This window comes from Bombus fervidus, chromosome 9 (genome assembly GCF_041682495.2).
Source record: "Bombus fervidus isolate BK054 chromosome 9, iyBomFerv1, whole genome shotgun sequence".
Taxonomy (NCBI): Eukaryota; Metazoa; Arthropoda; class Insecta; order Hymenoptera; family Apidae; genus Bombus; species Bombus fervidus.
In genome coordinates this window covers 6,921,554-6,934,576 of record NC_091525.1, presented here as the reverse complement: position 1 = coordinate 6,934,576, position 13,023 = coordinate 6,921,554, and the positions used below count along the sequence as shown (strand labels likewise).

The following is a 13,023-nucleotide window of genomic DNA, read 5'->3' as shown; positions in this document are numbered from 1 at the left end:
AAACGAAGTAGATTTTCAACTTCTGACAGAAAATAAAAAGTTTCTTTCGTTTTATAAGGAGATAATGGATGCACAACATTTTCCATTTTATATTATTTTATCGAATTACGTTTCATTTTGTTCTATCAAACTAAAGATCACAACGTTCGACAGATTAGATATAAAGATGCGTTGTTGTAAAAGACGTGTCTGTAAAAGAAAGACACTTTTCGGGCAACCTAATAAATGTTACCACGAATATCAATAGCTTTATTATCGATATTTATTATTAAACGAAATTGCCACGGTAAAAGCAGAATAGAAATAGTCATCAGGTTTCTCTATTACGCTGAGCCACATAATCAACAAGCCGTTACGAATTAGTCTCGCGCATCCGATCGTTTTCTCCAGGGAACCATTGGAAAATCGAGATCGCGTGTAATCAGTGAATCGAATGATGCTGGCGCGAAGAGATCAGCTGCGAGTTGCGACGTATGGTAAGCGACCCTACGTAGCAGGAAATTAGATTCGTCGCGGCGGACAGACGCGCTGATAGCGTTCATTCTTCCCCGTGATAACGAGAAACGAGGTCAATTGCCTTACTTCGTTGACGCCGCGAGATCGCTGTTACTTTAGTGTCTGTAGCATTAGGCAACGAAGCGATTCTTCTAATGCCTCGGCCACTATACACGTTCTACGATTGTTTCCTTGTTCTCAATTTCTACGTGTTTCTTCTCTTCTCTTCCCCTTTCTTATACTTTCTCTCCTTCTCTGATCGAATTAAAGCAAAACGACTTTCGGCTACTTTGATTCCGTTCGAGTAATCCTAACACTTCGCCTTCTGGATTGCCGTTTCAAACAACCACTCCCGTTACAAATGTATTCCCGTTACGGTCCGAAACTGTTTCAACAATTTTCCCATGGCAATTGTGTATATCGTATCGTTCTTGAACACGATATAGCGCGGCCGTAAAATCAGCATTAATCGTAATATTAAGAAGAATGTTCTACTCGTTATATTGCAAAAGAGATCGCGAGACGACCAGTGAGCGTTCGGAATTTTAATTATTTTTACTGCAGCATCTTCGTATATTGTACTAACAAAATTCTCGTATAATTCCAACGTTTCGTTTTCTGTCCTACACACCGATAATACGTAACAAGAAACGTATGAGCTACTACGTTTAACATATTTTAACGTGCAAATAAAGATTTAACGGGCGAATAAATTCGAAATCAATTTCCTCCCTGTCTACTTCTTCAATCTGCCTTTCATTCGTGTTTCGCGGATTCATAAACTCCAAGGATAAAATCGGCGCCTGCTTTTACGCGACTGTATCTTCTACTTTTTTATCGGATCGTGGCATTTCGCGATCTTTCCAAACCGATTCATAGCGCACAAGGATTAAACGGAAGCGGCTAAGAGTGTGCCATGTTTGAACACCGGGCGATTTATTTATCTCGGCTGTCTATGCTAATGTTTTCAAACTAGTGGCAAACAGCAAGGCAACGTGCACGCGCATCCAAGTAGTTCTCTCTCTCCGGCGGAACATCGGACAAACTTTGCTTCTCGCTTCTATTGGCTGTGTTTACCTGCAGCCGCGCGTATCGTTTTGCTCGACGAGAAGCACCGGAATCGCGTGTAACGTGGAATCGCTGTAACTCTCGAACTGTGCGGAGCACGTGGATGTTTCGATCAACCAGACACCAGACTCTGGCTTTCACCATCCATATACCCGCACAGTTTATCTTTGTTCTCTCTCCTTCCAACCGTTTTGCAACTTCCGCGCGACGAGCTTTTTCCTACCGATTAAGCAGCTTTCGCGTAACAGGTCCGAAAGGTCAAATTTCGGTATCACGTAGTATTCGTTAAAATCAGCATCAGTATTCGTAATCGAGCATTCAAATATCATTGGTAGGCAGTGGATTTTTAAGTATTCATTGGAAATTTGACAGTGCAAAATTTTACGACACGAAAGCATCGATAAAATATCCAAAGGATAGTGTCTTCTGTAATACAATATTTAATAGGTAAAATAATTTTCTATCGAGGATCTACTTTCGTAATTAAGTATATTCGTAAAAGTATAAATTTGCATGAAATTTGCGTTGATCATGAGTCGACCGTAGATGTTTATGCAAATTCGTATTTTTGTAATTGTAATTTACAAAATGTAGATACAAAAATGTTTAATCCGTTGATACATTATAAATTCTTAATTGTTAAATAAATTGTAAACTGTTGATCTTGTATAGAGTTTACTTTGAATATTTTATACACGAAGGGTCCACGGGAAAAGCGGGGTATTTTAATGCATTTTGAGTTCGACATATTTCCGTATGCTTCTGTGTGTGCTCTTTACTGCTGGTTATATCGCATTAATTTTCACAGCTTTACAATAATTATAAGAAATTGAGTTGCACAGGGCATTTCTCATTTCACACGGTTTAACGTGCCATATATTATCTAAAATTACAAGTAAAGGTTGAGGATGATGCAGAATAAAACGAAGAATAAAATTATCTATGAGAATATCTATGAGAAAATACGAAGTTGCGAAATTGTATTTATACCGAAGAATAAATTTTCGGACTCTGAGAAATGTTAAAATTTCACATTTCTTTCTCTCGTGTACCCTTCGCACTTTTTCCTGGATTCTATGCGTCCTTTGTACCGTCAAATTTCTTCTAAATACGCAAATACCTGCAATCTGATAATTAGTAGCTGCAAGTATTTTTATGTTGTTTGATAGGGATTCGACGATACTTCGCTCGGTTTCAACCACAGACTATCGTCGTCCATCTACCTCGCGTCGAAAATACTACGGAGCTGTTTCGTTTATTTTGTTTTCAACGCATCTCGCGTTAAGAGGATTCATCGGCTTAAAAATAGCTCGGCACAAAACACATCTCCGGAACAGCTTCGGAGCGAACATGATGCGCGAACGAAAACCGTGATGAAGTCCGTGATGGAGCTTACGACGCGATGGAAGCTCCAGGCTCGGCTTCGTCGCGGTCGAATATCCTCGCCCTGGTGTGTCATCGATGAAATTTCTGCCGCGACCTCTCGTCTCTGTGCGACAGGTAGGTCACAGTTAATGCTGCTATTCTGGATTACGTATTCGCAGTGCGGCGCGACATTTGCATCGAAATTGTTGCAGCGTCGACGCGGCGGCTCGTATCTAGCATTCCAAGTCAGCTGCGTAAATGCAGACATGTGCCCGAGACAGTCGTAACGTTTGCTAATTACTCATCGATTTTTGTTCTTCCCCACGCATAAAATAATTCACGAGAAATCTCGCCGCGATGGTAAGGTTCGATGCAGACGAGCCACTTTTTTCCTACAACCAAGTGGCTCTAAATGGGAATATACAGTGGCTACAGAAGCTATCGACCCGCTGTTGTACTTTTCATAGCATTTGTACATGAAATTAATCAGATTCGGTTAAATCTTTATATGATTTAGCGGTGCTTTGTACGACTACAGAAATTTCTCGCCATGTAGATGAAACGTTGAATTTAAAAAACTCTTTATTGGAAAATTTACGGTATCATTGATACCTTTTGTAGCTGCTGTGTAGGTAACGACGAAATAACGCTGATTGTCAATACGTGTAATAAGTGTATAATATGCGTAAAGCGTGTAAAAGAAATGCAAATAAGGTGACTTTGCAATCGTGATAGAATTGAAAAGGAAGGATATAAATACATGAGCGATTATCGCTCATAATTATTCGAACGATATACTGCGCTTTTACTGAAAGATCTAAATAAGGAACCGTTGCTATTGTTAACAACAATCGAACGATGAACACTGTTTTAATCGTGTCGTTAGTTTAGAAATTGTACGTGACTGGAATTTAAATTACTTCAACGATGTACATGGTAAGTGTAGTTATTAAAAAACGATAGTCCCTGCTTGTTATCTATACGTCAATGTTAACGTTTAAAACGTGATCGTGCGAATGATCGCTCAGAGAAGTAATTATCCAAAGAAGCTCATCCTTTTCGAATGTACTGTAGATTGCGTTAAATTGATAACTAAAAAAGATCTCTGTCTCTAGGATGAAATGATTTATGAATCTTTTCCCAACGAAATTAAAATAACCATTGTTTCATTTTTTTCTAGAATGCTTAAAATGGTCGCACGAATAAGACTAAGAATAAGACTATCTTCTAATCACAAGAAAGACAATATCTTTGAATGCGAATTTTATGTTCGATAATTTAATAAACGACAACTGAATACGTCTCCAAAACTCATGCTACAACGTGTCACGACAGATTCCGAGTATACAAAGGATTAAATATACTATATATTACATTATATTGTATTACAAAATACGATAAACGTAGATATATTGCGTATATAAGAAGAGAGTGACGAAGCATCAAGAAATGTAACTTACGTTCTCTTTGGTCGAGGAGATGTGCCGCCTGGTCCTGCCGTGATAGACTCGCGGTCTAACTAGCGTGTGACTGCTGAAATCTGGGGACGGTCCTGCAACAGAGTCGACCAGTGGAAATCGTTAGAGAAATATTCTCTTCCCTTTGTTGCGCATATTTTAACGAGCGGGCGGCGTTCGAAAGGAAAATCGATCCCTCTGTGCGGTGAGCAGAGGATTATAGTTTGCTGGCAAGAGTCCCGCGGGAATGCCCTTGTTCCGAAATTTGCCCGCGGGAAACGCGTCCGACAAACAGCGGTCCGCGTTTCCCGTGCTTCGATGCTAATTACATCGAGAGACAGAGAGAATGAGAGGTCCTTGACATCCAGTCGAACAACGAGCAAGCTCGCTGCCTTTAGGGCCAACTCTAGTTCAATTTTCACAAACGCCACCAACTTTGCTTCCTGCCTCCGTTTTCCCAACTATCGACCGTTCCAACCTTGTCCATTCTTCCACTCGACAGAATTCATGGATACTTTTGTTCTACTTGGTACAACTGGTAGACAAGTAGCTGTTAGTTATAAGTTTTAACTTATAAAGAAATTGCTAAAATGTCTATCCTCTCAAAGTTTGAATCTATCGGGTAATCAAAAACGTTGTGTCGCTTCTTCGATGACAGAAGATGCGAATGTCCAGAGACATAAGTTACGAAATCTAGAAACTTAAGTCTATTCGCTAAAACTAATTACTCTTAGCTTGATGAATATATCTTTTTCGTGATGTTGGATAGTAATTACAGTGACGGGCAGAAAAGAAAGTGTATAAAATAAGAAGTATAAGAAGAACACCGTAATTTCGTAAAATCATACTTAATAAGAGATAACGAATAAACGACTGTTATCAATATAGCAAACAATTTTTAATACAAAATTTATCATTTATCAATTTTAATCAATTTTAAACTTTCCTTTATCCGTCACTGTATGTAGTACAGATATGTATATACCTAGATAGTGGCGAATATCTGTATGAAATTAATAATTTTCCAGAAAGTGGAGTCGATTAATTTGCTTTTTAAGGAACTTCTATCGTTGAAAATTTTTCACTGGTTTCGTAGCTACGAGATGTGTTGTACCGACTGTAATACGTACGTTTTACAGACCGGCGATTTCAGTGAACGCACGCGAATCAACGTAATTTCGTTACGTTTCCATTGCAACCGGTTCTGCACTATACTTTCACGATTACCTTCTCCTTCCGTGCGCGCATCGCAATGGCCGATGAATTCCACGGTAGATTGCGAATTGATCGGAAAATGCATTTAATTCAGGCTAGTCTAATTGGGTCGACGCGACGCAAATTCAAAGCCATAATTACTTCCCGATTGTCTAACGGATTTAAAGCTATCCACCTGACTGTTACGGCATTCGATTTGTCGTTAATTTCCTGTTGACGTTCTAGCCGGAAATCAAAACCGGTTACGACGTTGCTGGCCGAATCGTGCGAATTCTGACAAGACTATAATCGCATCGAATGAATCATTCCGACGTTGACACGCTACAGGCTCTCTTTTCCATGTAACCTCATTGTTATTGTGTCACGTCCTTTTGCGATTATGCTACCGTTCATATGCTATCGCGTACTCGTTCTGCGCTTAAACGCTTGCTTCCTTTCGATAAGTTGTACTTTAATCCTCTACAAACAGCTGTCACGTCGATAGACGACGAGACGAAAATTTCATGGCACGTGGCTGTCGTTATTGATCCATATCAAGATTCTAACTGGGTTTAAGGGAAGACGAGAATTATTTACGCATAGTCATACACCAAATATATAATAAGCGTTAAATATAGCTCCATCGAATATCGAAATTTATTAATGCAGTGGATAATCGACTGTTTAAATAGTTTGCGAATTTCTACCAAGCGAATGTTTGCAATAAATGTCTTGCAGCTTTTATATATATTTTTAAGTTTGTTTCAAACTTCAACGATATAATCGTGATAAAGGTGTTACATAAGAGTGTTAGTGAAATTTATATTATATTATAGTATAATATATTTTAATAAAAGTTATCTATAAGCAATTGAAAATTATATAGCATGTGACGCAATGTAATTATTACAATACTCGCACGAGTTACAAAGCTCTCGGTCGGGATGATTTTCAGGCCGCATTACGTGCCATAATCCGCGTTATATGAATTCAATTACGGCCACAAGGTGCAGCCTCGGCACGAAATATTTGCGACAGACCAGTGCCACCAGAATTTAATATTCGTCACGAGCCGATGCGTTACATGAGCGGTTCGCAAAATGATGCGGCCAATCCGCTGTTGAACGTCCACGTACGATATAATTATCGCTAATGCGAAAACGTTTATTACGCCATGTCTAACTGATTTGTGGAAATCTCGTTTTGCTTCATTATTAATCTCCTCTGCAGCATGCACGTGCATTTATCCTACGCAAGCTCTCGTTCGCAAAAAAGGATCCCGCACGATCGAACCAATTATTAGTGAAATTTTGAAAGTTACAAATTACCGATACTAATATCTTTTCTTGCATGATAGAATCAATAGAATGGATAAAATGCCGCGAGTAAATTGTACGGATTAAATATCAGTCGATGGTAATATTTCTCATATTTGACGCTTTTAGATAACGCGAGTCATAAATAATTATACGAGAAATTTCATATGAACGTGAATAATATTATTGATTTTGTTATCGACTGAGTCAAGTTACAAGCTGTAGCTTGCACAATAATATATTGCTGCAAATATTTATAAAGTGCACTAATAATATCGTGCTCGCAGAGGAAATTGCAACACTTTTTCTGCGATTTCGCGTATTTAAGGTTTTGCTTATTTTGGCAAGCGACGTATCAGTTACCTAACTTGCAACTCGCAAAATTGTAAAAACTGTTTGCGCAAGTGAACTTTACGAACTACGATTTGTTGCGAGTTCGCTAACATTATTAGTTGCCAACTAATAGTACAAGACGCCTCCGGGACGCGATTAAACGAGCGTTAAGCGGAAAAACTGAAAAAAAAGGAGGGGAGGAAAGTTGGAAGTTCTTTGAGCATCGTTTGCGTCAAGGGATAAAGTTGGTCGTTCGGTCTATCGAAGGGACCTTGTTCGCGCGTACATTTGGCCGATCTTTTTGCGAGCCGTCCTTTTTTCCTTTGGTCACCCTTGACGTCAATCTCGTTCCCATAAACAGCGCACATGTGCGCGTGTTTATGACGGTTCCGTTCGCGCCATCGCCACGACTCTACGCGGTTTAAACGGCCAATCAAAATTTCACGATGACCCACATTTTTCTCCATCGATGATACTCCAACTTTTATAGGACCTCGTTACATCGATTGTCTGCTTCATCACCTTTCCGTTTCAATCAGACACCAAAAATAATGGTTATTTGTTTTAAATTTCTATGGGAAAGATGAATCCAAGGCAGCGATCATTAAGAAGCGCGCAGACGATCAGTATTATCGCTAATATTTAAGGTCGTCAACGTTGTATCAACAATATATACATATTGATCGTTTAGAGCATCTCTTTGAGAGTTTCTATTGAGAACCTCAAGTTCGATAATCTTAATATTATCGTCAATATTATCGTCGATAATACTAATCGAACAACTTTAAACAAATGCTCAAAAACGTGAAATTATTAGAAGATATCAATTTTTCATATTGCACCTAATTACGAATAATCATTACAGATGATTCGAATCTGTTTGGTTGTTGGTAATCATTTTCTCGACGATGGAAAGCGGTTTTAGTTACGAGCAATCATTATTGATGATGAGAACATTTTTTGCTTGCTGGTAACCAGTATTGGCTATGGAAATATTTTTTAGTTAGTATTATTCTCACTATCGATGACGATCTATCTTCTTGGTTATTGTCGATCATCGTCGAATATTTTGATCATTATTGATAGTTTCAATATTACTAATAGCATTGTGAAAGTGAAGATGATGGAAAGCGATAAAAAAAGAAGTTTATCGGCGTCGATAATGGTCGCTAGTAAATCATACGATATTTTCAAACAAATCTTCCTCATCGATAACCACCAGCAGCCAAACAGGTTTTAATCATATATAATGGTTATCCACAATCAAAATCATTTAAGTTGACCAACGAATTCGTACTCTACAACTTTTTAAATTTGTGTTATAACAAAGTAATGGTTCATAGTTTTAATCGACCTGTTTTCACGGTGGCATGGAAGGCTCGTCATTCGGTAATCTGAAAATATTTAATCTCGGTAAACCGTACTTGAAAAAAGACCTCGTCTCGCCTCTTCAATACCCAGTAGAATGTCTTCGACTGTCGAGTAATTCGACCAACTCTTTCTCTCCTCGGGGGATGGAAATTACGGTTGCTCGGTTAAATCCGAGCTAACTGAATTCCTTGATAAATTCCAACCATCGAGGAAACTTTGTCTGGCGAGGAAACGTGAGTTATTTGCGCGAGCCCAGTTTCACCGAGGGTTTGTCGATGTTCTTCGTGAATTCCCCGTCGAAAGCGATATTTTCGCTTGACGTTTGTTGTGGCAAAAATAAGGGCCGCATCCATTTTTTTAGACTGAAGTTTAATGTCGTATCATTTACAAGGTTATTCGCGCACAGAAGTATTCCAATACTTCCCAGTAAAAAAAAAACTTTTGTGTAATGTATTGCAATGCTATGATTATCAGAGTATCTACTTATTGCGATTATCATAAAAGTCTAACGAATCTTACTTTATTATTTTACGTTATAAGACACGCGTATGATACGGACGAATTAATACAGAGATTTATAATAAAGTAATTAAAAAAACAAATACCGTGGAAATCATTCAATTTAACTTCGCAAAGTGTGCAAATATTTATGCCAAGTATTTAACGATATACTGTATGCATTTTGAAGTTTCATCTACTATAAACGAGACACAATCGTCACGAGTACAGTAATCAAAAATTTGAAACCAGTCTAAATATAGAAGTTATTTACGACAAACATATATTTAGTAGAAAACTAGTAGTATTATATAATAAGTGTTAAATACAGCTCCATTGAATATCGAGGCTGGCCGGTACGATGGATAATTAACTCCTTAAATACTTTCACTATCTTTGCGAAATACGTATCCTGCGTGAAAAGCAGACAAAAGAGCCTGTAGCCATCGTCGCGTTCTCGACGCTGTTTCTCGCTCGGGTTTTTCACGTATCGTTCACCGGGAACGGACAAAACACGAAGCGTGAAGTCTGCCAAAGCATAAATGATAATTACAGTTCATTTAATACCTACGCTCAAGCGACCCACGCTCCAGTGCTCGTACTCAGCAGAATGACGAATCGCGAGCCAAGCCCCTCTTCTATTTCGAACGCACAACTTCGTTGGCTTTGAGGCGCAAATTTTTTTCCGATCCTTTGAGAGGAAACGAAGTCCGATCGAGACGAATTGAACGTAGGTCGACTTGATCAAGGCCGAATACTTTGGCGTCCGAATCCGGTTCCCTCTGATCGATGCTTCCCGACGATATTTTTAGTTCGCGACTCTGTGTACGGGATTCGAGCTTCCGTTTAAAGAGGAAGCTTATCTTTAATGCCATCGCGGTGGCCAAAGTTGCAAGAACACGGGACGAAAATATCAGCATCGACGCTCGACGACGGGAATTAGTTTGAAAACCCGTTGAAGAAGCGATACGTCGATGATATTGCACGTGTGTGTGTATAAAAATGACACAACTCCGTCAAGCTTTTCAGGAAAACAGCTAGCTTAGCCGAAAGCATCCGGACGCATACCACGGAATTATTTTATCAATATATTATTCGCATCGCATGTAAATTTTCGAAATTTTGTTGGCACTGTAACGAGACACGACTGCCGTGATTATAATAGCAACATTTGAAACGAATTCAGAAATGTATATAGAAGCTACGAGGCGTACGCTGCAAACATACACACCTAGCAAAAGATTAAAAGACAGTAGGAATAGTACACAATGTTGAACGTACATACAATTAGTGCTAACGATAGTCTAGCTACATAGTGAATAACTGAGTGTACAAATATCTTCGACCTTTTGCAAAGTGTACGCTTCCAATAAATATTTTGTAACTTTCGTATACGCTATCAGACCCGTTTCAAATATCCTCGATATAATCACGATGAAATAATTAGGGCAACTTCTAGTCTTGATACAATTTTGCTATTTGCTGTACATTGTGAGTTCTAAATTGCACGCGTGTTTTAATAAAACCATTAATAAATTAGTATATAATTTCTTCGTTGTATACATATTATTCGTCCATGTCTCTATTACGTAATTTCTTTTCTCAGCTACTTAATTTTTTCCACTCTCGAGCCAATATAATTAACTTTCCAAACTTTCGTGCGATAACGTACATAGAAAGTTCCTAAGAGCGTTCGAATACTTTCGTGAGTCACTGCACGTTGAAAACTATTAGAAGAAACGACACGTCCATGATATGGCAGGCGTATTCGAAAAACGACACAGTTTCATTAGGAAATTACGATATATAATGATCGACGTACAGTACTTTAGTGGGAAAGCCGAGCCCCGAGAAATTGGGTTCGCGGTCGCAAAAACACGCGATAGAAAAGAACGGTGTCGAGTAGAAAACTTGCATCGACCAAGTTTCTAGTTGTAGCTCTCTCGGTGTTGATCGAGTAGAGACGAGAAGAAAGTTTGAGAGACGCTGTCGGCGTTAACGATGTCCGTCGTAAAACGCGACGTGGACGCACCCGACGAGGGGGAGGCCAGGCGTTGAGAACGAGGGAATTAGCGACGGTCAATTAGGTCGTTGTTAATTCGGTGTACGGCGCGCATACGTGCGTGCGTTAAGGCATATGCGAAGGCGGATCTGCATTTCGTGTGTTCCCATGCCCACTATCCCGATTTCACATGTGTCCCGTGGCACCGGAATATGTCCGTTAGCGAGGGAAACCTTGCGCCAGCCTGAGAAGATTCCACTGAATTCGACGATCCGTTCGTTCAACGACCTCGTGAAATTATCAACTTTATCAGGTGCTGACTAAACCAGTGTTAAAGCTCATCATAAATCGAGCAATTGTAGATATTTGACAAACATACAGGCGATTTGACCGAGCGACAATGCAAAGCTGGTGCTTCGATGTTTCGGTCGTCTCAGTATAGTTCTTGATTGAATCGAATTAGAACGCGGAAAATTCAGTTTTGTAGGTAAATTGGTTATGCAAACAGAATTAGAAGAGTAGGTTATATACATGCACGTATTGTTATTAGATAAATGGTAAATTGTTTTTGATTGTTCAAATTATTGTTGAACCAGCTTCTTGGCTTCTGCAAAACGGATCGAGATGAAACGTAACTCTGATTTTCTTGTCTGGACACTGAGCTACACACGCACAGGAAGAAGGAGAAAATAAGATTAAAAATTCGTTCGGTAGTTTGTACGTGATGCGAGGAGAAATAGAGAAACAAACGGGCAGGCAAAAATTCCAAAGATTAGATCTTTCAACTCTGTAGTTTATGAGCTGTTCCGGGATGACTGTTTTATCTTCTTTATTAAATGCACGGACACAATATTTCTGGTGTTTTATTATATGTATAAATAGAAACGTAGACGATCATAAATACAGCGTTTCTCAGGACAAAGCTTTTTGAGACTATGGTTATCGATACAAACCTAACTAATATTAAAAAATGGAATTAAAACTCTCAATTCATCGACCAACAATTTGCTCGATTTATCATTTTATTTCATGGACTTTCTCCGTAAACGTCCTTATATGTATCAAATATACTTTAGTAATTGATAAACTTTGCTAATAGAATTCACTTACGTTTCTTAATTTTCTTAAAAAAAAATAACGAATGTTAAAAGTTACAAGTGCTTCTAATTCGATAACCGATAAAGAATTGTATTATCCCAACGTTTCATTGCTGAATAATAATTCAAACGAAAGAAATAAAGCGTCTATACAGTGGTTTCAATTCGTGAGGTTTCTTTTCTCGTTGCAGGCGAGTTACGCCAACTGATCGAAATATACCGTGGAATATCGTTGGTAGAGCCGGGTCGACTTGCAGATTCGGTCGTGAAACTGCCGATATCGATACGTTCTCTGACTCGGTCCTTCCTTCTTCTTTTTTTTTTTTTTTTTTTTTTTTTTTATTGCGGGAAGAGAAGTTTCTACGAGGAACATTATACTCGACTCCCGCAGCTAGACGCTTTCGAATTAATTGCTACGTGAATGAACGAAGTCGGGTTTAGTGAATGGACCAATCAGAGCTCCATTTCTGCACTGGTTCGCCGATCCCCGTCTGCACTCGTTAGTCAATTAAACTTCGTAATTATAGTTGGTACGGAGGTTCGGCGGGACTGGCAAAGGCATGTAACGTAGTATGACTCACGACGGATGTTACAAACTGTTCGATATTTTACGCAAATATCCACTGTTAATCGTATCGTTCATGTTCATATTAGTACAATGCCTCATCTAAGTACAGTAGCGAATAAAAGAACGTTATTAAACTAACGTTTGCGCTAAAATTTGTTTACCACATTGGTAACAGTCATCTAATCTGTTGTGTGTATTATATTTATTCGTCGCTCCTATTCAATATAAATCCGTTTCGTAAAATTATTATGTCTTTTAT

General features: G+C 38.8%; 1 protein-coding gene across 2 annotated transcripts in view; it reads right to left on the bottom strand.

Moving 5' to 3' along the window:
- The window catches only part of Meltrin (disintegrin and metalloproteinase domain-containing protein meltrin), a 74,512-nt gene that overhangs the window by 27,646 nt on the left and 33,843 nt on the right, over positions 1 to 13,023 (bottom strand). Inside the window, exon 2 of one of the 2 annotated variants that reach the window (XM_072010930.1) lies at positions 4,389 to 4,480. The exons of the other annotated variant lie outside the window; for it this stretch is intronic. Within the exon in view, the coding sequence (XP_071867031.1) occupies positions 4,389 to 4,480 (92 nt within the window). The remainder of the gene's footprint in view (positions 1 to 4,388; positions 4,481 to 13,023) is intronic. 2 annotated transcript variants of the gene reach the window in all.